Here is a 27,805-nt window from a genome sequence, read left to right as displayed (position 1 = left end):
GCACAAGTAAGAATCGAACCCGTTACTAAAACAAATACACGCCACAAGTAACACTCGAACCCATAACTTTTAGACTATTCTTGTGCCTGAATTTTACCTGAAACGACAGGGAAATGAATAAAGTACACTAGAAAAGGGGAAATAAAACACTTCTCTTCTTTGCTCAAGTGCTGTCTTCCCCAAGACAGTTACTACCTAGGCCAAGAAAGAAAAGGACATGTGCATCTGCCACTTGCATTTTTCATTAAGAATACACATAAAATAAAATGGTGATAATTAACATCATAGGACAAGTAATCAGGAGGATTTAGCTGGTAAAATTACATCCAACAAGTTTGTTTTGCCCTCAATATTTTTGTCCTATCCTATCATAAAATCTATCCAAGTATGGAGCACTAATGAGAAGTTAATGTGCATGCAGATGTTAAAAGTACAGTTAAGTTCCTACCCAGTGGCCTACCAACTAAAAATTCTACATATTGAACTCCAGATTGTATTTAACACCTATCCCCGCTCTCCGTTCGCCTGTCTACGCCTTCTCCTCCTTCCTGACCGCCCCAAAAGGACTCTACCTTGACGATGCAGACGGCCAGCTAGTGATGTACCATAGTTGCTACCATCGTCATTATCTTCATCGTCGTTGTTGCTATCTTCATCAGAGAAATCAAAAGAACCAACTGTGCTTTCACGGCTCAATCTCATGAGACCTCTATCCAAGGTTTGGCTAGAGCCTCTGTCATTCCGCCTAATACCTCTATTTGGTCCTCCATTACCAGCAGAACCAAATGCCTGAAGGAAAAGAAACACAGACATCAAATTTCGATCGACACCCACTTCAATGCCCTCACTCCGCCCCATGGCATCTGCATCAAAACCATCCTCATTATCCGAATCAATACCATGCTGACTTCCTTCTATCACATAATCACCAAAGAACACTGCACCAGGCATCGATGACCTTATGGTACCCATCACGTCTTCCCTCTCTCGTTCACGCTCCAGCCTTCTCCATTTCTGTTCTAGTGTGGGATCCACTTCACGTGGCTTAGCAGAAGGGTGCTCCGCTCTCACATGTTTTCGCAGCTCTTTGTATGTTCCAATAAATGAGCAATTATCCTGCATGCAACTTCGTTTCTTAGCATTAAGATGTTCTCTTGCTGAGTCCACAACTGTCCAGCCCTTCACCTGACCCCTGCAAAGAGGGCAAGCAAGCTCTGTAGCTTCACAATTCTCTAGGCACCTATGAGACAATGGACCCATAGCTTGACTATCAAGTGAATTGTGAGGTGGACAGTTGTTGGATGAAGTCACTTTTGTATATGCCTTCTTGTACTGATCAAGACAGTTGGAATAGCGGAAGCTGGTTCCACACATGTAGGGCCGGCACCCTTTCTCATGTGAAGAACACAAGAGAAGAACAGCATTATGGGGACATTCCATGCACACTGCACATGTAGCGTCTTCCCAGTCCTTTTTCTCGAAGATTTTGGAGTAGTTCTTTTGCTCCATGCCCTCTGTTTCGTAGGATGGCAAAGGGTATGGTGTTGGCCTGCACTGTCGTGAAGCAATACCACGTCTTCCCCTGGTTCCTTTCGCCATTTCCTAAATTAATCTGCAAAGAACGTGGGAATCTTGATGGTACTGTTTAAGAACTGATGGTTAAAGAAAAAAAAGAATGGTCATCACCAAAGTCTGCAATCTTAAGTTATCTATGGAATCAGAAGTGTGAGATCTTGTTAGAGATTCATGAAACATATGCCAAGTGGGCATGGAAACAACAAGTCTAGATCTACTTTTCCTTTTCTCTTTGCTTCCAGTTACCAACTAAAGCATTAGGGTCAACTGCATAACAGTCAGCAAACATATGAGAGAGTCAGAAAGTGGTGAGGTCAGGCATTTAAGAGAAGGATTAAGGAACATATAAATCATAGTTCATATGTTTTTCTTGTGTAGGAAAACATGAGGAAAAAAGCAGTACAAGAACAACAAGAGTTCAGCTTGATGTCAGATAAAATATCATAGGCATCCACAGAAACAACCAAGAGAGAGAGAGAGAGAAATAATAACTTGGTAAGACTTGAAATTAAAAAATATGATATGATAGTTTAAGTCACAAAGTCCTTTTAGAAGGTTAAAATAAAGGAGGGAAAAAGAAGATATCAGCGACAATCAACCAGATATTCTCACTATTTGACAAACTAATAGTCGATGAATGCAATATGTCATCATGGATTAGCACCCTAGGTCCAGGGAAACAGGAGCGGAAGTATGAAAAAAGGAACAACATACATACAGAACCATGATCTTTCCAACCATTAAAAGCATCATTGTCTTGACATACACTAATAATAAGATAAGAATATCTTTAACCAGATATCATATTCCAGCTGCCAATGCTAAAATACATATCTTCCTAATGACATAATTTAGCAATCTCGTGCTCTCCCTTCTTATCTCTGTCTCTTCCCAATAGAAAGATAATGAGAAATAATCAGCAAATACATGAAGAGAAATATCTTTCGTCGACACAACACTGCTGTATCTCCAAAAGAGAATAATTAATGACATCACACAAGCACAGCAATTCAAGCAACAGATCTGCGATCTCTTATGCTCAGAATTCGAATTCTTTGGCTAGGAATCCAATTGCAAAAGCACTGCAAATCCAACATCAGTATGCAATATCAATGACCAAAAAGCATTGGGTCGTAAAAAACTCAACATCTGAGCTAATGAAGAACCGAAACAATGGTGGTTCAAACATCAGCAGACCAGAACATGCTCCTTTAAGGAATTACATTTCCAAGAGAAGAAAATAAGCCCCCACAGTCCCCTCAAAGTATTACCCTCCAAATTATACTCAACACGGTATTCCAGTAAACTGCACAAATAATCCAGAACAATTTCACATACTTCTAGTTCCAATTAACCCAAAACAAAGAAGAGCACAACCCACCTTGCAACTCGAGCAAAAGCAAGTCTGGATCCCAGCTGAAGAAAGTACTCGTGTGGAGAGACCAAAATGCAAACCCAGTACAATTTATATGTGCTCCCAAACAAATTCAAAGTTACAAATTATATCGATCCAAGCCTCAGATGCTCAAGTACATACATGTGTGCAGATACAATATGATAACATGTTAATAAGACATCCAAAACACGAAACAACGTGCCGCAACCAAAGAATCACGCGAGGGAACAGATAATGGAAATCAAAAAAATAACAGGAAATCACGCAGAAGCTCAACTAGCAACTCCCACCAAAAAAAAGCCCATAAAATATTATAGAAAATTCACAAATCAATTAACAAAAATAAAAAGTTTAAACCCGTAACTGATTGCAAAAGGCATCTGAGCACATGCGCTTCGTATCATTCAATCACAATCTGAGATCCCTCAATTATTAATTAAACTAGACAAAAATTTGCACCACCATAAATCAGAAACAAGAACGATAGCGAGAAACTAAACAACATACCGGAGAATTCGCTTTGAGTATACGAAATTTGGAGCAGAGATAGAAGAAATTAGGGTTTGAAATTGAGAAGAGGAGAGTAGTGTAGATAAAATTGGGAAGGGCGAAATCAGGGGGGAAATCAGAGCGCGGCCATTTCTTAGATTTTTCAGCAATGCTGAATTTGCAAAAAGGAGAAAAAGGTCAGAATATTAAAAGCCTCAGCTTAAGGCTCCGTTTGGCTCACTTGAAAACTGAGCAGGAAAAATGAGTTTCGGCAAAATTTCACTTTTATTATTACATAAAACTACCATTTTTTGTTGTAAGAAATATTCTATTTTATGCTCATTTAAAATTAAAAAATTCAATAATATAATTTATTTATTTATTTTTATTATATAATTAAATAAGAATATAAAAAATTAAACTATAGTGGGCTTGGATTGATAGCAAAAGGGAGAAAATCGTGAAATTGGTAGAGACAAACGGAGCCTTAGTGGGGAATTATGAAAAGAGACATTTGCTTGGCCAAAATGCAACGGGATTCGTCTCACTCATTTCTACGCTACACTACTACGAGGTGGCCGCTAGAGTAGAGTGGGACAACGAGCTCTCACGCGCCTACCAAGATAGTGGAGGTACGCGTTGTGAATTGCTTCTGTATTGGTGGTGAGGAGGGGCGTGGGAGCACGACGCCGGAGTCTCGTGAGTGGGGGGGGGGATCAGATGACGTGGCTGTTGGTACTTATTGGTGGGTATTAGTCACTCGCTAGGTCGGAGAGTGCGCATAAAAGTACACGAGCTCTTTACGGTGACTTTTATCAGCACACCGCTGCTGTCGAGGTCTTGCCTAGTTATATCTGTGACTTGGAAAAATATATTTAATATCTTTCAAAATTAGGGAAGTTTATACTTCTTTTTTTTTTTGTATTATTAAATGTAAAAAAATTTTAGGAATAATTACACTCCTCTCTTTGAGATTTGCTGTAATTATACATAAATTTTTTATAATTTGAAAAATTACATCTAATACCCTTGATATTTGTTTCTGTCTAACAAATAAGTCCCTTCATTAGTCAAAATTTACCGAATTTGTTGATATTAACAAAAAAAAAAAATCAGAAAAAAATCTACGCTTGATTGACTTATTATTAGCTTATTACAGGTCAAATAATTTTTTTTATGATCAGATTACCTCATACGTTTTTACGCGTTAATGCATGAAGAGTTATATTTTAACCGTTATAAGAGTAGTTTTAGAATGAAAAAAATTGTTGACATGTAAGAAGTCTGTAATCAGTCAATCAATGGTGAATATCAAAATTTTATTCACAAATTCAGTGAATTCATGTAATTACACCAAACATCAGGGGAGGAAAGTGTAATTATTCCTAAATTTTATATGATTTGAAAAATTATATCGAATACCCTTAAAATTTATTTTTGCCTAATAAATAAGTTCATTAATATGTTTTCCATTACTTTATATTTCCCATTATATCACTTAATTTTTTCCTTCTTTATTTTTGGGTGGGGGGATGGATTTAACTTTAGAATACTATTAGAAAAATCTCCTAAAAATTTAATATAATTATAAATACTTTCTCATCATTTATAAAATTATCAATATTTTTTATCTTTAATCATTAAATAAAGACCTAAAATTATCAACTTTATTTTTATTGTTCTTTTTTTTAAAAAAAAATTGAAATTGAAATTGAAAAATAGTAAAAAATCAAATGAAATGGATGAAAAATTTTAAAAAATGTCTGGTCCATAAAGAATTTCAAAAGAAGTTAACAAATAAATAAAATTACAACTCATAATCAACAAGAGAGTGTCTAAATTATAGTTCACCATAAACATCAAATGAAAATTAATAGATACTAACAAATATTAAACAAAACCTAATATATAGTTAAATAACCGTTAAAATCAAAAAGAGATAAAAGAATATTAATAATTTTTCAAATAACAAGAGATTATATATAATTATGTCAAAACTAAGTAAATCTCATTGTAATTTACCCTATATTTTAAGTGTGAGGTTACAATATTCTTTTTAGAACAACATCACGAATTAGAAACTGATTTAAATGATTTTGATGGTAAGCCATATGGGTTTCTTGTGGTGGTTGTGCCTATTTAGTAAAGAAAAATAATTACACACACCACCTCAATGTAAGCAAATTGCAGCAGGCAAATAGACAAAGCAGTTTAATGTTGAATGCTAAATTATAACCCAAGATTTAATGATACAACAACAGATGCACAGAGAGAAAAGCAAAACACTTTTTTAAGAAGTAAATTCTTGGTCATTCATATCTACCTAATCATATATAGGTGCTCCTAACCTAGAACTAGGAACCTCTGGTGGAGTCATCTCCAGGCAGATCATCTTCATCATGGTATATGTTCTCTGCCATCTGCCATATCTGCAGTATGTTATCCTCGGCTACGCTAGCGATAACCCAATCCTCACATGGGTTCCATGAGAAGTCCGAAATTTTACTAGTATGACCGCCATGAATAAATAACAACTCTGGAGGTCCATCCTCAGCATCCTCTGGTGTCTGTTCTTCGTCAATCCTATGAACAAAAAAGAATCAGTGAGTGACAATGTCAGCCTCTCATGTTAATCAACCAGGCTGTTGCCTAGGAAAGAATGGTTGTAAAGTGAAAACATAGGGCAGACAGGTCCCATTGAGTTAATCAAGTGATAAAACATAGGTTCACAAATTATTGCCCAAAACAGAAGGGGGAGCCAGGGAGGGACTGAAATAAGAACACTCCTGGAGATGGTTCGTGTAAAACTAGTAGGCACACAAAAGTTTTGAGAAGTAAAAGGAAAAAAGTGGAGCGGAACATATCCCTTGCAACCAATTAGGTACAATATAGTCCAAATATATTAAATGTAAATACAACCTCAACATGATGGTTTCTATAGTAAATGACTGCACAAATTGACTAGATAAGCACCACTGCTTTATACATGCAATAGCTTGTGTCTTGCCAGATAATCACAAAAAAAGCTGTCATTCCTAGAAGGTTGAAGAAATTACCTGCTGAGGTCCCAGACCATCAGTCTCCTACCAAGACAACAGGACGCTAAGATGGTCTCATTCTTTGGATTCCATCCAACCTGGAAAACCTCCTCCCTATTGTGCAATTAAAGCAGGAGTTAGCAAATAACCATCCTAACAAAGAATATATATTCTTCATGCATACTAAGACAAAAACCAAAATATTATCACTTACTTGTGACAATCAAAGGTGTGGAGAGCAGTAGAAATCTTTCGCATATCAAATAGTTTGACCGTCTTATCAGTAGACCCAGTCGCCACTACCCATTCATTGAATGGATTGAAAGCCAAACAGTTCACCTATCCAAATGCACATAGGAAATAAGTTGTTCAGGTGATGAAAAAAATGGAGGGATAAAGTGAAAAGAATCTAATGAAACGGAAAGACATGTTCTCCTCCAAAGTAGTATGAAACGCATTCGAAATTATTTCCATACACAGGCAACCTTTTATGGTTACTGGAATTGTACATGAGTACTGAATGTTGAAAAAAAAAATTCTTGAATCTCGACCACAACATGTAACGGGTATTTTGCAACGAATGGTATTAACAATGTCTAAATATGTTACATTCTCTTTATGATATGTGATCTACCAATGCTCGGTATTCATTGTTCTCAATTTTCAACTAAATCAAAATCATGAAACTAACCTCACTCTGATGAGCAACTACAGATTGTATAGGCTTGCTGACAGATGGAGTGCGCAGATCCCATATATGCAGATACTGATCATCTCCAACCGAACCAAACAGGTACTCGTGCCTAAGATGCCATGCTACATCTTCAACAACACCTTCATGAATCTGTTCTTAGCACAGATTAGCTTATTGTCAGTGAACCATTAATGTCAAGGTAAAAAATTAAGAAGATTACATAGATCAACTTTCTGCTAGTAATGATTATTACCAAGAATACACAAGTTACAAAAAAAAATTCATTTAACATACCTTAAAAATCTGCATGGCATCTAGAGCCTTATTCTTCGGAGTTGCATTTATGTCCCACAAGCATATTTGGGCATCATCAGAACCACTCAATAGATGACCCTGCTTAAACTGACTCCATGACAAACCATACCCTTCAGTGCTGTGGCCCCTTAACCTCAAATCAGGGTTACATGCACCATCCAAAGGAGGCTTGGATGGATGTTTGCTATAATCAAAAACATAAACTTCAGCACTGACTGTCTTGGTGGCAATAATGAATGGGTTTTGGGGCATATAACGAGCCCGATTGACCTCTCCATCATGATTGATTTGCTGGATAATTTGCACCTGCAAAAGAAATACTTAATACATACTATGAAAAATTATATGGCTTTGGATCCTGAAAACAATATAAATAAGATAAGACATTCAACTTGTCATACAAATAATGTAGAACATATTAAGATGTAAAACAAGTCAAGAATCAACTCCTGATTTCAATGACCACTCTTGTTCAAGTATTTAAACAAATGAACAGCTCTGAATTTGTAGTGTGTGTACTACAGTCTACAAGTAAAACCTAATTAACTCAGTTGAGCACAACTGGACCAAGTTCAAATTTTCATGACAACTACAAGCAGACAGTCCAAATTATATACAACTGAACAGTTTCTGAGTTTGAATTGTCTGTAGGGCAGACGCACATCTTATTTTTTGCAGCATTAAATTGGGGCATTTTAGAATTGGATTTTTCAAGAATTCACATTTCAAATTTGGACTGAGCAAATCATAGACTGCCCACTTCCGCACTCCAAATACCCAACGTAAATTCAGACAAACTAAGCCAAAAGGATCAAGTGGACACTTTTAAATCAAAACCCACAATAAATTAAAGGAATAGAAAACAGACACACACACCCCCAGAAAAAGAGAAGATAAAGGAAAACCTACCTTGCCATTAGCGCATCCAAACCCACCGAACTCAGAGCGGTCATCATCGTAATGCCGGGCATCATTCTCAGCATCCTCGAGGGGCAGCTGCACCTGGGCAAGCATCAAATAATTGGGCTCGTTCTCCGAGGTGTGGGTCCCAAGAATCATCTTCTGTACTGAGTAATCCTTCCCCGGCGGCTCTTCCCGGTCCGGCAACCACTCCACAGTCAGAGATGGCCACTCGAGGGCGTGAGTAATAACCAGATCATACAAGAAGGGGGTGTTCTTCTTCCAAATCTTGTACTCCTCGTTTATCAATCGCTCCTCTATCTCCCCCCTCATCTCATCCTCATCTTTCCCCATTCTTGCTCTTTCCCCTTCGCTGGATTCTGAGGAAGATGTGCTGAAATTGTGCGGGAACTACGAAGGCTTGTGAATTGAAGTTCACAACCCTTTTCTCCACCCTCTGCAGAGAGAATCTTTCCGTTTCTTTGGGGGTTTTGGTTTGAGAATGTGGGTGGGGGTGGGATTTGGGGAGGGTTGGGAGAAGAAATGGAGGGAAGGAGATTTCGGAGTGGGGGTTCTTTTCACAGTGGTGAATTTGTAAGGGCTTTATATTTCGTGAGAGAGTGTTGGGCTCATGGGCTCTCACATAAGCCCAACTCAAATCTCACTTGTAATTGGACTTCAAAACTATTGGTTCATCAGACTTAGGACGTATTTGCAAAACTTTCTACTTTTAGAAAAGTGATTATTGTCGAAAAAATTAAAAATTATATTAAATCAAAAGTGAGTAGTATTTGTTAAAAAAATAAAAAGTAGATAAAAATTAAGTTAGATAGTGTTTGGAGAAAAACCACTTTTAAAATAAACTTAATTTATAAAAGATTATTTTGTCCCTATGTCTGCAAACTATACCATTTTTTTTGTTATTATTTCACTTATTATTTATCACTAATAATTATTTTCTCACAAAAAAATATAAATTTTATTTTGATTAGTATTTTATATTTATGTTTTTGAATGTATTTAAAAAAATGTGTTTATTTTAATAATGCTTCTACTGAGTAATATAATTTGCTGGTGCATACACAATTATTAAACTTGTATGATTGTAAAAAAAAAAATATTAATCAATCAAATAATAATATGTAAACGAAATAATATAATTAGATGATACAACTTATAAAATATAAAAAACTTAAAATACCAAATATGTGAAAGTGTAAATTTAATGATTGTTAAAATTCAAATTATTTGAAAGCTCCGATATCAATTTAAATATATAATTTTTAAAATATATTAAAAATAGTAAAGTTGAATTAAAATTATTATAATAAGGGTAAATTGATCAAAAATAAAGTTGAATTTGTTTACAAAAAAGCCAAAATAATTAAAAGCACCCCACAATATGCTTCTAGCTTTTAGCCTAAAAGCACTTCTTTTAGTCGTTTCAGAAAACAGAAGTTAATATACCAAACACTTTAAAAGTGCTATTTTGGAGCATGAAGCTGAAATACGCTTTTTTAAAGCGTTTGCAAATATTCCTTTAATATAATTAACGAAATTAAAATCTCATGACGAAAGATATAACGGGTCGAGTTTACTAATTTATGTGGGTTTATCTATTTTAATAAGAGTTGTTAGTCTATTCAAATAGCAGTTATTGAATAGTTATACACATTTGATATTGATTATTGAAATTTATGTGTAATTATATTTGTGTATCTTTTTGTAAGAGCTCTCATACACCAAAAAATATCAGTAAAAAATAATTATCAGTATCAATAAGATATAAGGACCCATTAAATCAAAATATTACAAAAACAAACTACATGCACCTCAATGAACACATATTATTTTGATAATCACACTGGTTTTGGATGGTGTAATAAGTCAAACAACTACCTAAAATAAATCAAGATTTGTTGGCTTTGTATTGGTAATTATGGTTGTGATAAACAAGATCTCTAATATTTAGAAATCTATTTCAAACTTGAAAAAAGAATATACATTTCAACGATATTTCACTATTTTCAAGAATTTTTCGTCACTGAACATTCTAACTCCTTTGATATTTGACAAATTTAAACCAATTATATGACAAGTACAATATAATTATTGTATATAATTTTAAAAAATTATTAATCACATAATAATTATATTATACTTACTCCGTGATTGATTGTAATGATAATAATTAATGTAATTTGTAATATATATTAAATAATATGTGACTGGTTTGATTCGACCAAAGTTAAATTAAATAAGAATTACCCATGACATCACCTATAATTACTACATTTCTTTCTTATCTATCACATTTTACACGGTACATCAGTTGTCATCATTACACTTTTATCTTATATGCAACCGCACACTCTAAAACAAAACCCATCTCATATTTTCTTCAAAGATGAGATGAGATAGAAATCGAACAATCACATAAACTATAACCATCAAAACTTCCAAGTTTTGTAGCATTCATATGAATTGAATGAGCTATTTACAAAATCAATCACTATTTACAATTGTACCTACGAAGTTACTTTCTAATAATTCAGATACAACACCAATGACACAAGCAAATAAAACAATCAAACAAGCGAAAGAAACGAACAAATCTGAACTCAGCCTCACTTGTTTTTTGGGTTTTGGTACACGAACATAAACCCCAGGAGTGTCTTTCCCCTTAATCGCTGAAACTAACTTTTTGAATTCGCAAACACCAAATGGAGATCACCTCCACGTTCAAGGACAACATATTCCAGTAACAGTTCATGACCTTGTCAATGCCGGCTAGCAAGATTACCCAGTTTTTTCTTTAGAAATCCATGCGTTTCAAAGGGCAGCATGACTCTTCACGAAGACCGTAAGAGAAGTCTGATCAGCATGTAACTGTCCTCCTAACAAATATAAAGAGAAATGTTAGACGCAGAAAATGCAACTTGTGAGATTGCAATGAAATTTATTCCCCAAAGCTGAGATGCAGTAGAAGGGAAGTGCAGTGTGAGTGTCACTACATGCAAACGAGCCCACACCTTCGTCACAAGGAAATATACAAAATAACTATATTCTATTCACAGAATTTAACTCTCTATGTCCTAGTGTTTGGCTAATAAGCTCAAGGAAAATACACTATGAATTCTTGAAACTATTAAGGTGTTTATGGAGATTCCGAAGGTTGGAGATGTTAATCAAAAATTGCAGTCACCTTTTGGAATAAGTTACCAGAGCTAAAGATATGTTTTTCAGTTAACAAGGGAGAAGGGGCTTACTGCTTGATCAAACTAAAGAAGCTTGACATATCCTCCACATAATGAGTCTCCTTGTTTCTTCGGAAAGGACTTAGAAGATCATAACATTTTGATTTTGACAGTTTATAACAAAACTTTACGACGTCATCCGAATGTCTTGCTACAAATAACCAAACACTTGAAAACATACCTATTTGCATATCTTCGAGTTTCCTAGTTACGGTAGGCGTTCCTAAAGTAAATTGTCCTAGTAACCATTGTGAAGGCACTCTTTAGAACTTACAATCACCTTTATACTTCCCCACCATTTGATGATAAAGACACATGTTCCCTCATTCTTCCCCCTGGAAAATATAATGGAAGAATAAAGCATGTGAAACTACCTAGCTCATTGAAGACTAAATGGGCCAAAGAAGTACGAAGAAAATTGGTCCAATACACACAAAAGGGTCATTATCGAAGTTATCTCAGGGGCCCAAGGCAACCCTATCAAATTGCAACAAAAAAAGTATATCGCAGCATCCAAGACACCTCCTACAGAGATCTCCAGAAGCAACGTTACCAGGGCCGTGACACGTGAAAACTGCCACACACCTATACCACGTGTCACCGCTGAAAGCGCCTCATGCAAGGACTAACTGGTGGAATAATGAAATTTCTGACCTAATGGACAGGTACCTATCCTCAAGATCATGTAAACTCTTGCAGATGCGAGCTTAAAATAAATTCGGCATGCAACAAAAGAAAGAAAAGATCAAGCCACTTATGCCTCAAGGTATACCTACCTCACCATCTTCAACTGCTGAATGTTGACGAATTCTCTTATAATCGTACAGCATGGTAGTGTGGAGATACAGGACTTTGAAAAGTTGAATGTGGCTTCTTCACAAATGGATGCTCCAATAGTTGAGCAGCTGTAGGTCGATTATCTGGGTTAACTTGCAAGCAATTCAGGATAAAATCCTTGGCATCTCTTGATAAGCTATTAGGTATAGGAGGAAGTTCACCCCTGCCAATTCTGAACAAGGCTTGCATCTGTTACAACCAAAAAAGAATTCTTACAACACGACTCACCATGCAATAGCTTGGAGACATTTACACCATATTGGGAATGCTTGGGAAGGTTCAAAATCAGAACTAGTTGATGCAAAATTACATGTCTGTGGATTAAAATCTTATCAAGCAGAGGAGTATAAAAATGTCATAGTGAAACCTGTCCGAAAATATTTTGTAACTGAAACCATGGAGGAGCCATCTATTTCAGATGTAAATGGCTCGAGTCTCAGACATGTCATGTTGCCAATATCACATGACCACGAAACAAAAAGGGTGTTTGCAAATGCTTAAAATAAGATGAAAGGAGTGTTTTTATTTTACAGCTAGAAGCTTTTGAACTGCTCAAATTAAGATGACTAAGCCAAAAGCTATAAGCGGCTCTCTAATTAAGCAGTTCTTCCAAACACTCCAACCTCAACTTTTTTCACTTCTAACTTCGTTTCAAACACTCCCAAATTGTAACTTTTACTATTGTTTAACTTACAACTTTTTGTACAACTTATTCCCACCACAAAGGCACAAGCTATTGCAAACACCCCTAAAGTAGGTGGAAGACGACCTTCTGCACTTTTAAGAAGGGTATTTGAACTAAACCTGTACCATGACTAACATACGAGGAATGAGAAGTTGGCGTCTAGAAACACTCTTATTCTTGGCAGCTTGCAGCAATGAAAGATAGTAGGGACACATAACAGCTATTTTCTAATAGTAATTGATATACGACCAAAACTCGCATTAAGATTAAGAGTGTAAATAATGACTTGCGCCTGTAAAACAAAACAAACTTATGAAATACTTTTCAGAATAGCTGTCTGCTTCGACGTTTAATAGTAAAAGATATATGTTTAATAGTAAAAGACTCTTGGCAGCTTGCCGCAATAAAAGATAGTAAGGACACATAACAGCTATTTTTTTAAAAGTAATTTGATATACAACCAAAACTAGCATTAAGATTAAGTGTGTAAATAATGACTCGCACCTGTAAAACAAAACAAACTTATGAAATAAACTTTTCACGATAGCTGTCTGCTTCGACGTTTTTGTCAAAACATTGTCTCTTATTCTTTAATTGGTGACCCAAATTACTCAAAATTTCTTGCTTGCACTCTAGCCCAAGTATAACATGTACGGCAGGAGACCAATGAATGAGAAAGACATGTAGGTCCTCAGGAACAAGGTACATAAAACAGATGACTTTGATCAATTATGAGCAACCATGGAACATGATCAATCATACCAGCCATACATAAATCTTTGTTATATAAACAATCCAGATTCAGCAAAGAAAATAATAAATAATGCATTATCTATTGGACTAAGTGACCATTACAACTAGAACAAGGTATAAAAACACATAAACAGATTGCAAGTTCGAAATGTCTGCATGACATCTAAAACTGCTCTAATATAAAGTGGCATTAAAAGGGCTATGAAGATAAAGAAAATGGTCCGGTCATACTAAAAGAGCTACGTCTGTGTCTAGTGCGCCTCAGAGAGAGAGAGAGCATTGATTATATTCCCTCCAGGAATAATTTGTTATGCAAACTTAATACCATTCATGACGCTAAAACTATAGTTCAGCCACAACAGAAATTCTTCAGTGAATTGCAAATCAATTCAGCATGAAAAATAATTGCAACCTAAAACTTTGAGTAGGAAAAAGGAGGCATGCATTTCTTGCAGAACTTGTCACAGAACATGTCATACCCCTTCCAAGTGAGAGTAAGGAATTTGACCAGTTAACATTTCCAGAACAGTGCACCCAAGGCTCCATATATCAGCAGCACGACCATAGCCACGGTTCCTTTGATTCACAACCTGACAGGATATTAAGTATCAAGTTTTCAGATGTAAGGCAATTTTTATGGCTCACATGTGAACTGCGAATGAAAATGGAAACAATTTTTTCCAAATTTTACATAGCAACTTAAGATTACAAGCGTTGTCTTTTATTAGCTACTGTAAATGAATGACATGAAAAATTCTCTAACATGGGTCCTCTTTATTCAAACTTCAAATGGGAGAAGCTAATAACTAGCTAAAAATAACACAAGTTTAGTTCGATCATCACAATAATATGAGAGGTTTTATTTTCCAGAGTTGGGGATAAGGTCAAAAGTGATGCACTTGTTAATCGTGTCTTAATTATTAACTGATTCAGTAAGAAAGTAAACTTCGATTCCCAAGGGACAGGTACAAAGTTAGTTTTTGGTTAGCCAAATTGCGTTTTTTATACAGATAAAATGACCAAAATATCTATGTCTTTATTCAAAAACTAAATATTCTGAATATATGAGTAATCAAGAGGGAGCTAGGAAAGTCACCTCTGGAGCCATCCAATATGGTGTGCCTTTGCAGGATTTGATGTCATTCAGTTTAGTTGCCTGAGTAAACACATGAAAGAAGCTTCTTAAGCATCCAAAATTGCATCTTAGAAAGGAAAGAATCATAGACTTTGTCCTGTACTCACCTTTGCCAATCCAAAATCTGCCAGTTTCACAGAGCCACTTACATCCACCAATATATTGGCGCATTTTATATCCCTTGAAAAGAAAAGGAAACAGATTTCAGTAAGAGTTAGGAAACTTAGAATAATCTACTTGAAGGGCCAGAACTGAACCTGACAGACCTCTCTGAATGTGGATTCACATCAAAGTATACTACCTCAAGACTAATTTTATATGGAAAACACACATCCAACTTTGGCTGAAAAGGAAAAGGCAACGGTAATATTCTATTGAGGAAACTAACAATTGAAGAAATTACTAATATTGGAATCCTGCATGCATAGACTACAATATTAGGGACAATATACCTCAAGTAAAAGTTGAAATATAGGGAAATACGAGGCCCCTCAGCAAAAAGAGGGGGGAAAACAGAGATAACAAGAAAACCCAGTAATGGCCAATAAAACCTGAATAAAAAGATAGATTGAGTCACCTGTGTACCACATTTCTGCAGTGAAGATAATTCAACCCACTTAAAATCTGCCTTGTGTATGCTGAGACTTGGGAGTCTCGAAGATGATATTTTCCATAGAGTTTCGCAAGTGAGCCTTTTGTTACAAGCTCAAGGAAGATATAGAGTTTAGCATCATCCTGGAAAATTACGTTTCATGTTAAGAATTAAAGAGAAACATGATATGCAGACATTTCTTAACAGGCTAGTAGTATACTTTATCTGTGCCCAAGTAGCGAACAATGTTCTCATGATGAAACTGTCTTAGAAGAGATATCTCCTGGATAATCAAAGAAATATAAAAGGAGAATTAGCCAAGCAATAGTTGTCAAGGTGTGTGCACACTGACACAGGTTTTCAGTTCTTTGTGCAACAAAACACCATGCATTGTCCTCACCTGTTCAAGCTGATAAAGGCTTTGCTGGCCTTGGCTGCCTTGGTCCAGTAAAGATACCTCCTTCACAGCAAAAAAGAAACCATCACTGCAGCAATTGAAGGAAAGAAATTGTAAGGACCCAGAAGAGTATTAGACCAACTTCCTTATTAGTTTGTATTGAAAAACTCATGTGATTATATGCAATAATTTCACAAGTGCTTTAAATGAAACTACGCATTGAATGCATGCAGCAAAATATCTCACTACACCATGTCCAATCTGTTCTTGATCCGTCTTAATATGGTACGACTGCAAATAATTCTTCATAAGATTATCATACTTTGCATCTTTGAGGAAGACTTACTCAGTGAATCCCTCATACACAAATCCAAATGAACCACTTCCAAGGAAGTCACCCTTCTGCCACGACATGATACTACACCTGAATGAACCGTTTGGCGAGACAGTGTAATCATTTTCCCCAATCAAGCAAACAGAACCAACACCATTTTCATCATCTGATGAATCTGAACACGACTCCAAACTGGCCCCTCTCTCCTTTTTAATGGCATCGTCACACTCTTCTTGCATTCCACCAGTGCTTCTCCTTTCAACTTCCATATTTTCTTCAACTTTATGAATCGAATCCTTATTTTCTTCAACTTCATTAATTGAATAGCTAATGACATCTCGTGGAGACTTTAAATCCTGATCGTCTTGAGGACCAAATGCTTTAAATATATCCCAAGTGGAACTCGTTTCGTCCACAAGTGACCGCATCATCACTGGTGGAGGGGCCAATTTTGGCAGCCTACTAGCTTCAATCCCGCAACCACCAATGGATGCTAACTCACTTCTCACTTCGATTTCACTCACTTCAGCAACCCTAACTTCACTGCTGTCCAAAATCGACTCCGTCACATCCTTCGCTTCACTGTTACTAATCTTTATCCTACCTCCAGTACTGTCTGCATATTCAAGTGAGTTGCTCTTATTATCAACAACTGATAGCATGTTCACTTTTTGAGGCGCCAAGTCTAGTGGCCTACTGCCTCTAATCCCCAACCGACCCATACCCACCAACTCACTTTTGACTTGGTTTTCACTCACTTCGTCTGACCTACTTTCATCACTGTTCAAAATCAACTCAGGCGAATCGATCGTATAGTCCTCGATCGACTGTCTCACCTGCAGAGACGCCAATGTTGGTGGTCTAATGCCGTTAATTCCCCTACCACCATGATTAATCAACTTGCTCCTCACTTCAGTTTCACTAACCTCATTAAAACTAACTCTACGATCACCCAAATCCACCTCAACTCCTTCACCATCATTAGCCCTAATCCCAGCACCCAAACCGTCCGTCAACTCACTGATCTCACTCCGATCACCAAACTTCACAGTCTTAAAATCACCCGAAGGAGACAAACTCTTCCTCGCCTCCCAAGCCGCCACGGGAATCGAGAAATCCTCAGGACCAAGGCCTAGGTACCTGAAAATCTCATCAGCTTCTCCGTCATTTCCTTCAATGCGAAAACTAGTCCGACTCGAGAGCGGCGATACGTCGAGCGACCTCGTCTTGTGCACCGATACACCGTCCAAAAACGAATTCGACGAGGACGGTGAAGAAGACGCGCTTCCATCCGCATCATAGTCTATATTCTTCCTGGCGTTCCGGCGGTCAAGCCTGGGCCGCGGCAGGTGGTGGTGGATCGCCGTTTTGTGCTTCGAGTTGGTCATACTCCGATCATCCCCTTTCTCCGTAGCATCCAGGTACGGTGGGACCTGTACGTATAGGTAAGTGCGAGAATTCAGAAGAGACGGCGTGTGCGCTGTGGGCGTTGAAGACTTGAAGCTGAAGCTGAGCTTTCAATCCATTTGCAACTTGCAAATGGGTCTAATCTAATGTTTGACTGGATTTGGAGGGGAGCGGGACACAACACCCGAAAAGGTTGACGCGGCTCCACGTGGCGATCGTAGGAGGATCATGGCTATTTAGGAGTTCCCAAGAGCCTCCCGCCAAAAACAACTAAGTATAAGGAAAAAGAAGATTAATTAATTATATGATAAATATATTACATTTATTATGTGATTGATTTAATTTAAAATAAATTTTTTTTTAGTAAATTACAATAATCTCTTCTAAGATTTTATATAATTTCAAATACCTTCTTATTGTTCAAAAAATTAAAATTTTTTAAAATTCATATAACAACAAGCTCATTCTGTTAGGTTTTCATCCAATTTTTATGATCAACTGCCTACAATGCCCTTTATAATATATAATTGAGGGTGGTTAATTAATGAAATTAATCTAATGCAACTAAGTTGCCAAATAAATTGTATATATGATACAAACTCAAGTTTAACTGAAAAACGAACCTAAAGGGCCACACACAAATCCCTAATAAAATTTGAGAATGTGATACAAATATTGCAAAAAGGCTCCCTAAATTGCGGTACAAAAAATACAATTTTCTCATCCCCTTGCCGCATGACTTTAAAACCAAGTGCAGCCACCCACGTGCGCTTATAGTTAGAAATCTAACGGTAATATCAAAAATATAAACGGAGCCTATTTTGTAATATAATTTTAAACTATTTCGAAAAATATAGTACTAATATAACAAAGTATCATAAATTATGGTATTAAAATACAATTAAAAAAAAAAACTATCTGGCCTCATTAAATGCCAAATTGAACAAAACGCAATCTCCAAAAATATTCAAAAAAAATCCAACACCGCTTTTATAAAAAATACTGCAATCCACATTAATCATATAACCTATGTAATTACACTTTAATAAAAAGGAAAATCCTTTTTACACTTTTATCTCCTCACCCAATTTTGGCCATTTGCATATCAGATTTTGATAGCATTACAAAGAGTCGAAGAATTTTTTCAAATAAATCAAAATAATCAAACGAGGGGCTAACATGCTTGCTGTGTGAGCTTGTTCTCCCTATTGACTTGTCTGGACCTTCAGTTATACGAACGAGTTACAATATATTTAGAAATCGATTGAAAAAAGTTAGAATATCCCCAAAACTAGTGGAATGTTTAGTTTTTGGGGATGATGCTTATCGCCCGGTTAAATACGTCATCTAGCAGATATATCAGACTGAAGAGATTCTAGCAGATCTACTATAAATATAGAGACGTTAGCTACTTGTATATTTGAACAGTTGGCGTCCTATTAGGCTAAAGTGATCCAAAATATATAGAATGTGACTGACGTGACAGCTGAGATAAATGTCATGTTAGCAAGATGGCAGAATCTGAGTTGGTTGAGTAAATGTGGCGTGACCCATACTTGGTCATGGAAAGAAATGCCTTAGACATTGCAAGTATATGTTTTCAAGACTTTTCCACCTCATATTTTATATTATTACATGCTATGTGATCAATAATAAAACAATACATTCAAATTCATAATTTTCTGTTTTTTCTTTTTTAACAAATCACTTTTTTTTGGTGTGCGTGGGAAAAAAAGACATGGGTACCTATTTTTTAAATAATAATAAAATTAAAAGTTCATAATTTCTATTATTCCTTTTTCCTATCATAATAACATATTATATATATATATAAGATAATTATATCTATATTTTTTTAAAAAATATGAAATTATATATTTTCTCAAAATACGTTTGAAATTATACTTATACGCGCTCCGAAAATACCCTGTTTGAACATGTACTCATTCCATTAGGATCTTTTAATGTTACACCTAATTCAATATTTCGTATATATATTGAAAAAAAAATAATTTTATATTTTTAAAATGAATAAAAAAATTGTAATTAATCCTTTATATATTTTTCAAACAATGCCATATCTATATTTTTAAAAACAAAACAAAAATATAAGAAAATTCTCAATTTTTATCGTTTTCTCCCTTACATTATGGAAAATGTCTTGATTCTGTTATATATATATATATATAGGGATGATAAATTATAAAAGAATTCACGAGTTTATAACACATAAATATTTTATAATAACTATGAATTTTAAATTTATTATTTTTGATCAATCTAGTTATTGTAATATGATAACTTTAATATAGGAGAATTTTAGTAATTAATTATGATTACATGCTGTGACCACAACACCAACCCCTTAATTCAAAGTCATGTTTGGAGTGTTGTTGGAAATTGGAATTTAAAAGGGCAATATATTAAAAAACAAATACCAACAAAAAATTATTTAATTATATCATTAATGTGGAAATATAAGTTGCCTATAGATACAAGTTAGGACCAATATGGTTGTATTTAATATTCACAGTGTCATCTTTTGGCCTAATAATTAAAGTCGAACGTTATCTTATTCACCACATGAGTTCGAATTATTGTCTCGATATTTAGAGGGATCCTGCAGATATATATGGCGTAAGTGCAATCCTTCCTGACAGATTTGTGGCATGCTATCCCTATTTTTTCATTTTGTGCGCCCCCCCCCCTCTCAATATATATATATAATATTAGTCATTGTGGAACGTTCTTTATATGCGTATATAATAAATAATATTTTATATTTTAAAATATATTATAAATAAAAATAAAATTATAATTCAGTACGTTATATTAATAAAAAAAAATTATCAATTAGTATAAATTTTGAAAAGTTAATAAATTAGTTATTTTATCATGAGGGACAATTTTTACTTTACAAAAAACTGGTGCGGCGGTGTCATTAACCGTTGTTTGTGAGTGTGGATGGGCTTTTCTTTTTATATTAGTATAAATATATGAAAAAATTGCACTTTTAGTCCTCACAATAAAGTTTGTTGTACTTTTAGTCCCACAATTTACGATGTTAGCACATTTAGTCCTATAGGATGAATATTGTGACATATTTGGTCCCACAAAATAAAAATTGTGCACATTTGGTCCCATAGGATAAAAATTTTGCACGTTTGGTTTCGTAGGATATAAAGTAATGGGACCACACGTGCCATAATTTTATGGGATCAAATGCGCAACTTTATATTATATAAAACCAAATGTGCCACGATATTTATCTTATGAGATTAAATGTGCCGCGATATTTATCCTATGAGATTAAATGTGCTACAATATTTATCCTATGAGACTATATGTGCCAAGCCCGAAAACCATGAGAACAGAAGTGCAACCGCCTATCGTGTGTGACTAAAAGTGCAATTTTTCCCAATATATATAGAGGGTAAATAACAAAGTTTTTTTTTTTATAAAATTTGTCATAATTACAAAAAATTTATTTAAATTAACAATTGTCTACAAATACCTTTTACAATAGACTGTCACGAGGGTATTTTGTAACTTTTTAAACGATAAAAAAGTATTTGTAATTATTTTAAAAAGTTGAACGTAATTTACCTATATATATATTCAAAGTGCCCACAATAAAGAAATTAATTAATAAGTAGTAATAGAGGAGAAAGAAAATAGGGGTATAGAACAGACTTTCATCAAACATTACACACAACACAACAGACAGACATCAAACACACAACTTCCTCAAAATACAAACGCATTTACACACAAAATCTCTATCTCTAATCTCCTCTCTCTAACAACACGCACAAAATCTCTGCTCCTCCATCACACTTGACACATAGTAAGCGAAGAGCCCAGGAATTTGAGAACACAAACGACACTTATCTTCTCTCTCTAGGAATTTTCGGTAATATATAATCTGGGGGAGTCTGAAACAATACAAACACTCGGAGGCGGCGGAGTGCAAACGGGATTAGGGTTTTTTTTTCCTCCCCTCGTGCAGAAAGAGTTTTGAGGGTATAGATTTTGCTTTTCAATTTCAATCGTGAAGAATCGGGTTCAGTCTATATATATTTTTTTCCTAGTCATTGATATATATCAAGACCATTTCTGATTTCTTTGGGGATTTCGTATTGCTGGACTCTTCAAACCCTAGGATTTTACTGGGTTTTTTTGGTAATTGTGGGACGGAGTTTAGGGTACAGGGTTTGATTGTCTCCGCGTTCTTTCATATGGGTATCGTTTGTTTTTGAAGGATTGTCTGTTTTGGGTTATATATGCTTGGAGTGGGGTAGTATTAGGTAGCATTTGTTAAATTTGCTTGTCGTTCTGATTTCTCGGCTTGTTTTTGTTGAGCGCGAGGCCTTTAGTAGCAGTTTCTAATGCTGTTCTGCGTAGTGAGAAGGTAACAGAAGTTTCAAGTTTCGGATTGACTTAGTAGAGTTGTTCTTGATTGACTTAATAGTTAATATATTGTACAGAAAGAGAAAACACTCTAGTTACCGAATGCAGGACGATATTCTTTGATTCGGATGCGTGTTTCTTGGAGGATTAGATAAGGGCTTTTTTGGACTTTTCTTGTCGGAGTCCCGGCTAATGAGTTTTGGAGCAGGGAGATTAGGATGTTGATGCGAAGAGAAGTGGGATTAGAGTAAAGAGAATTTCGGAGTTAGTAAAGTTAGAAAGTTAGACCGACATTTGTTTCGTCTGGGTGTGGAGATGTTGGCATAATTGTTATTTGTGTACGCTACAGATGCTTGGTCATCAACTCTAAGAAGACAAGTTCATTTTCTTTCCATTTATATTTTTGTATACGATAATGTTTACCACTAGTTATGGAAAGAAGTGAGCCCACGCTAATACCAGAATGGTTGAGAAGTGCTGGAAGCCTGAATGGTGGCGGCTCTATATCACATTCAGGTAATTTCATTGTTTTTAAGCAAATATAGTGTATCAAACATTTGTGCTTTGACTGTAGTTAGTTCCTGATGCTGTTTTTGTTGTTTTAGATGAACAAACTACAACAAAGCTTGCGAGGAATAAATCACTTGTGAATAGTAATGGTCATGATTCTGCACGATCTTTTAGTTCTGACAGAACTACCTCGTCATACTTCCGCCGGAGTTCTAGTAGTAATGGTTCTGGTCATCTGAGGTCTCATAGTAGCTTTGGTAGAAACCATCATGACAGGGACTGGGAGAAAGATGCATGTGATTCTCGTGACAAGGACAAGTCAGTTTTAGGAGATCGTTGGCACCGGGACTTTTCAGATGCAATGGGGAATACCTTATTAAGCAAATTTGAGAGAGACGGGTTAAGGCGTTCCCAGTCGATGATTTCTGGGAAACGTGGGGACACATGGCACAAGAAAGTTGGAACTGATTTGAACATTGCTAGTGGAAATAATACCAATGGTTTACCTTCCAAGGGCAGTCCCATTGGTGGGGTGAACAAAACAACTTTCGAGAGAGATTTTCCATCATTGGGTGCAGAAGAAAGAGCAGCAATTCCTGAGGTTGGGAGAGTCCCTTCTCCTGGAGTGAGTTCTGCCCTTCAGAGCTTACCTATTGGTACCCCAACTATTATCAGGGGTGAGAAATGGAGATCGGCTTTGGCTGAGGTTCCTGTTTTAGTTGGAAATAATGTGACTGGCATCTCGTCTGTGCAACAAGCTGCTCCATCAAGTTCTGCCTCTGTCGCTTTGGGTTCAACCACCAGTCTCAACATGGCTGAAGCTGTAGCTCAGGGTCCATCTCGTGCTCAGACTACTCCTCAGGTTGGTCTCGTTCTCCTTTAATAATGGAGTAGATTATGAGTGTGCTAATACTCAATGCTTTTTTGTTAGTTATCTATCGGAACTCAGAGACTTGAAGAACTGGCTATTAAACAATCTAGGCAATTAATTCCTGTGACACCGTCCATGCCAAAACCTCTGGTGAGGGTGCAACTATCCATGCTTGGAAATTTATGATTCTCAATTCCTAGTTTGTGTATTGCCTTTTCCTTTTGCTGTATAGCTTTCTCTTTTTTTCTAGAGTTTTTAGGGAATATCCGATGTTTCATATGGTTGTTGGATGAATTAGGAACACTTCTGTTTATCAGTTCAATGTGAACTGACTCTCTTGTAGATTGCGTGACTTAGTAATTTTCTTTACTGTTTTTTGGTATATAAAAGAAGTGATATGGCAGAGGATGGCATATTCATTAATTATGGCAAAGTGGTGAGGAAACCTGTTCATTCAACTCTAAAATCTGATATATACTAAAGAATGCAACCATCCAAATCCTTTAATGATGTTACAATTTCTGGTTCCACACTACAGCATATACTTATTTTCCATAGTATGCCTGAGTGTAGATTGGATAAAAAGCCTGGGTACCATGAAACTTGCCCTAGAGGAGATTTGTTATGAAAGGGAACACATTTGTGTTGAGAAAAATGGATTGCAAGAGCTTTCTCCTGCAATTTTCTCTATTGCAAGTTATCTTTGATAATTGGTTTTATAGTGTATTCCTTAATAGATGATGTAAGATTATCAGGAGTTGGAAATTTATTTCTGCACACCAGCAGTATCGTCCTCGGAAAGGAAACTGAAAATAGATGGGAATGTTTGTCCAAGTATGTGAGTTGCATCACTTGAGAATTTTGGTGAATCCATTTATGAAATGGGTAACAAACTGTGAAAGTCAATAAGATCAGAACACTCAAAGAATGGATATAATTTTGTACATTATTCCACGATATCTGCCCTAACACAGGCATCAGTGCAATCGGTATCCATGGTAATTTGCAGGTATTCTAATGTCGAGGCCGTTTTAATGTAGCTTAGACAGCAGTGTGGTGGGAAAAATATTCAAAGTCATTCCTTCTATATATTTGTGTCCCTTTTGATCTTTTGATGAGAAAATAAGTGTTGATGCAAGTGGAAATGCCGGGATCATTAAGCAGTTTCTATGCAAGTAGAAATGCCAGGATCATGCCTATTAATTGATAAAGTATAAGCATTTCTATTCATTAAGCAATTCTAGGAAATGCCAAGATCAGTTTGTCTATCCCGTATGTTATGCTGTGTACTTTATAGAAGAGGGCCAGGTACCGGGTCTCTCTAGAAATTAGCTAGACTTTGGAGTTGAGAGATCAAAGTAGAGAGATAATAGTTGACTGTCTTCCCTTTTTGATTGTGGAATTTGTCGGAGGCATGTGTGGCAAGGTTGTCTTATTGAGGTATTTGTGGTTGATCTCTTTTTGTGATATCCAGTCATCCAGATTGACCATTTTTGATGAAAAAGAAGAAATTTGCAGAATCTTTGGATAGTGACAAGCATTATTGACAATGGAGATGGGAATTTAAATTTTGCAACTGGAGCCTAATGAGATTGTATCAGGAGGGAAAGTTGAAGCAACTGTTAGATCCATCTTCATTTTGAAAACATTCTTTTATTATCCATTATTGATGTTATTTCTTTATATATGTCCTATGCCCAACATTGAATTTGTTGTATATTGTGTTTCTACTCATTCATGTTAAATGACGTTTTCTTTGTGGGCTTATGCAGTGTTTTCACGATGAATTCATCTATATTCAGTGTGCTCCTGAGAAATGAGACTATATGAGCAAACAATTGGAGAAAAAAAAAGTTCTTGATTTCTTGCTCTCATGATTATCATTATGTTCCAAACTTTATATGCAGAGATATGGAGATAGATGGACTTTGGGTTCTGTTGACACTACAATTTAGATGGTGACATCAATCAGTGCATTGATCTCTTATGAATTATGCTTTATTTTGTTGCAAGTGTAACCCATAAATTGATGCTAGAAAGCAGGAGACAGCTGCTTGTAGGATAGTGATGTTGAATGGACATATAGGTTTGTGATCATCTTCTTTTAGGTGGAGTTTTCCAATAGTTTATACTACAGTATTGGGTGGAGGAGGCAGAGGGAAAAGCTAGACTAAAATAAAAGCTTGGATTAAGTTGTTTTATTGTGAAATGTCTGTATCCTAGCAGTAAAAAATGGTATCGTTTTGCCCCCTTTCTATAAGTAAATAACATTGAGAATGTTTGCATAGAACCATAAACTAGTTGTTCTCTGATAACTCCTTACAGCTTTGTAGAAAGTTAGATGCCATTGCTAAACTTTCTGCCTCTAATACTTTAGGGCTCCCCCCCCCTTGATATGTATGTCGTGGTTGCATAGGTTGAAAAAATTAATATTAGTTAGTAGCTGTTTAATTACTTTTGCTATATGGTTTTCCACTATTTTGGCATGAAGTGATTGTAGTCTGCAGACTATTTTATGAATGATCTGTAAATTATGCTGAAATTTGCTGCAGGCTGCCTGTTCTGCAGATAAACAGAAAACTAAAGTGGGCCAGCAGCAGCATGTTGTAACATCTTCACTTGCTGCTAACCAGTCTCCGCGTGGTGGGCCTGTCAAGGCTGATGTTTCGAAGACATCAAATGTGGGAAAGCTTCATGTTCTGAAGCCAGTGCGAGAAAAGAATGGTACTACTCCTGTTGTCAAGGAAAACTTGAGTCCAACAAGTGGTAGTAAATTAGTAAGTTCTCCACTTGCTGCTCCATCTCTTTCTGGATCTGCAGCAACCAGGGTCCTACCAAACAACCCAGTCGCGGACCGGAAGCCAGTGTGGACTGTGCTTGAGAAGCGACCAACCTCTCAAGCTCAAAGTCGAAATGATTTTTTCAACTCAGTGCGAAAGAAATCTATGGCTAACTCCACTTCTGTTGCTGATGCTGCCATAGCAAACTCCTCACCTGTTGACACTGCACCTGCTGCATCACCATCTTTTTCAGATAAGCTTACTGAAACAGAAATTGTGGTTGCTCCTAATACTCAGGACCGCAATGCCTCATCAGGTGTAAACCTGAGTGGGGAGAATTTGTCTGGGACAAGAAGTGATACTGCCTGCAATGGTGATGTTTGTGATGCCCAGAACTATGTTAGCAATGGGAAGAAAAATCATACCTCTGATCCTATATTTTCGGAGGAGGAGGAGGCTGCCTTCCTACGTTCTCTGGGCTGGGAGGAGAATGCTGACGAGGGTGGTCTTACTGATGAAGAAATCAGTGCTTTCTTCAGGGATGTTACTAAGGTACTTGCCCTTGATTGAAAATTTTATCTGTTTCTTGGGTTTATTCCCTAGTGGCTTTTCAATTGTACAACGTGGTAATGATAGCATTTTACTTTTCGGCATTTTTTCTATATTCCTATCCTTTTTTCACAACACACATGGTGACCTCTACCTAAGTATTACCTATGGGCATGAAATCATCGCCATTTCTGTTGTATAGCAAAATTTTGATATACTTTGCCTTCTCGCTAAACATGATTTTTCTTGTGTGGCGCAGTACGTCGATTCAAAGCCATCCCTTAAAATCCTGCAAGCAGTACAGCCTAAAATCTTGTTGCCTTTTGACTCACATATTGGTGGCATTTCTTCTGGGTTGAACTCACCTGATGCTAAGCTGGAATCTTGATTTGCTCAATGTGCTGGGTTCTGCTGAGACCCTTATTTTATTGGGGAAGAGATGAGTTTTTTTCCTTACTCTGTTTGCCCAATGTTGAATGCGGATAACCAAGCAGGTGGTTGCAAGAAGAAGATGAAGGTGCATCAATAGTTTTACTGTTTCATGGAAGTGAAATAGGAATAAGTTACTGATGGTACATCCTGATGATGACTTCTGATGACTGTTGTGGGTTCTAGGTTTTTCATGAGTCAAAAAATTCTTAGTAAAGAGAATAGAAAAATGGTCTGGGTCTTAACATTTTTGGTTTTTCCGAATGGGAAATCATCTTTAACACTGGTATATGGGTTTTTCTTTTGTTGGGGTGGGGAAGAGGGAGAGAGAGCAGAAGAGAAGAAAGCAGCAAGGACTTGCTATGTTCTTTGCTATTCACATTTCCCACCATTCTTTGTTCTTTCTAATGTTAACCTGAGAATTCGGGTATGAATTCTCTCGTTTTTTTCGA

At 36.1% G+C, this 27,805-nt stretch overlaps 4 protein-coding genes across 7 annotated transcripts; 1 reads left to right on the top strand and 3 right to left on the bottom strand.

Moving 5' to 3' along the window:
* Positions 1 to 220: 220 nt before the first annotated feature.
* Positions 221 to 3,659, bottom strand: LOC105172573 (uncharacterized). 4 transcript variants are annotated; one of them, XM_011094075.3, is made up of 3 exons: positions 3,479 to 3,659; positions 1,687 to 1,842; positions 221 to 1,612 (listed from the first exon to the last, which is right to left on the bottom strand). In XM_011094075.3, exon 3 carries the CDS (start codon positions 1,597 to 1,599, stop codon positions 505 to 507), a length of 1,095 nt encoding a protein of 364 aa, XP_011092377.1. In that variant the 5' UTR covers positions 1,600 to 1,612; positions 1,687 to 1,842; positions 3,479 to 3,659; the 3' UTR covers positions 221 to 504. The 4 variants fall into 4 exon arrangements, with proteins under 4 accessions (XP_011092377.1, XP_011092376.1, XP_011092375.1 ...); XM_011094074.3 differs by having other exon boundaries at positions 221 to 1,842; positions 3,479 to 3,658; XM_011094073.3 differs by lacking the exon at positions 1,687 to 1,842 and having other exon boundaries at positions 3,479 to 3,658.
* A 2,011-nt stretch (positions 3,660 to 5,670) lies between these two features.
* Positions 5,671 to 8,981, bottom strand: LOC105172574 (histone-binding protein MSI1). Its single transcript, XM_011094078.2, has 6 exons — positions 8,417 to 8,981; positions 7,487 to 7,813; positions 7,190 to 7,342; positions 6,713 to 6,837; positions 6,517 to 6,612; positions 5,671 to 6,043 (listed from the first exon to the last, which is right to left on the bottom strand). Exons 1-6 carry the CDS (start codon positions 8,759 to 8,761, stop codon positions 5,815 to 5,817), a joined length of 1,275 nt encoding a protein of 424 aa, XP_011092380.1. The 5' UTR covers positions 8,762 to 8,981; the 3' UTR covers positions 5,671 to 5,814.
* A 1,870-nt stretch (positions 8,982 to 10,851) lies between these two features.
* LOC105172575 (mitogen-activated protein kinase kinase kinase 1) lies at positions 10,852 to 17,952 on the bottom strand. The gene is made up of 9 exons (XM_011094079.3): positions 16,410 to 17,952; positions 16,067 to 16,151; positions 15,887 to 15,949; positions 15,652 to 15,809; positions 15,182 to 15,254; positions 15,036 to 15,095; positions 14,419 to 14,529; positions 12,441 to 12,690; positions 10,852 to 11,304 (listed from the first exon to the last, which is right to left on the bottom strand). Exons 1-8 carry the CDS (start codon positions 17,783 to 17,785, stop codon positions 12,478 to 12,480), a joined length of 2,139 nt encoding a protein of 712 aa, XP_011092381.1. The 5' UTR covers positions 17,786 to 17,952; the 3' UTR covers positions 10,852 to 11,304; positions 12,441 to 12,477.
* Positions 17,953 to 21,492: 3,540 nt separating this feature from the next.
* Positions 21,493 to 27,805, top strand: LOC105172576 (uncharacterized). The gene is made up of 5 exons (XM_011094080.3): positions 21,493 to 22,730; positions 22,820 to 23,586; positions 23,656 to 23,745; positions 26,148 to 26,927; positions 27,184 to 27,805. The coding sequence occupies exons 1-5, from the start codon at positions 22,646 to 22,648 to the stop codon at positions 27,310 to 27,312; spliced, it is 1,851 nt and encodes a 616-aa protein (XP_011092382.1). The 5' UTR covers positions 21,493 to 22,645; the 3' UTR covers positions 27,313 to 27,805.

Source organism: Sesamum indicum, linkage group LG10 (assembly GCF_026168435.1).
Source record: "Sesamum indicum cultivar Baizhima isolate 11 linkage group LG10, ASM2616843v1, whole genome shotgun sequence".
NCBI lineage: Eukaryota > Viridiplantae > Streptophyta > Magnoliopsida > Lamiales > Pedaliaceae > Sesamum > Sesamum indicum.
This window is presented reverse-complemented; position numbering and strand designations above follow the sequence as displayed.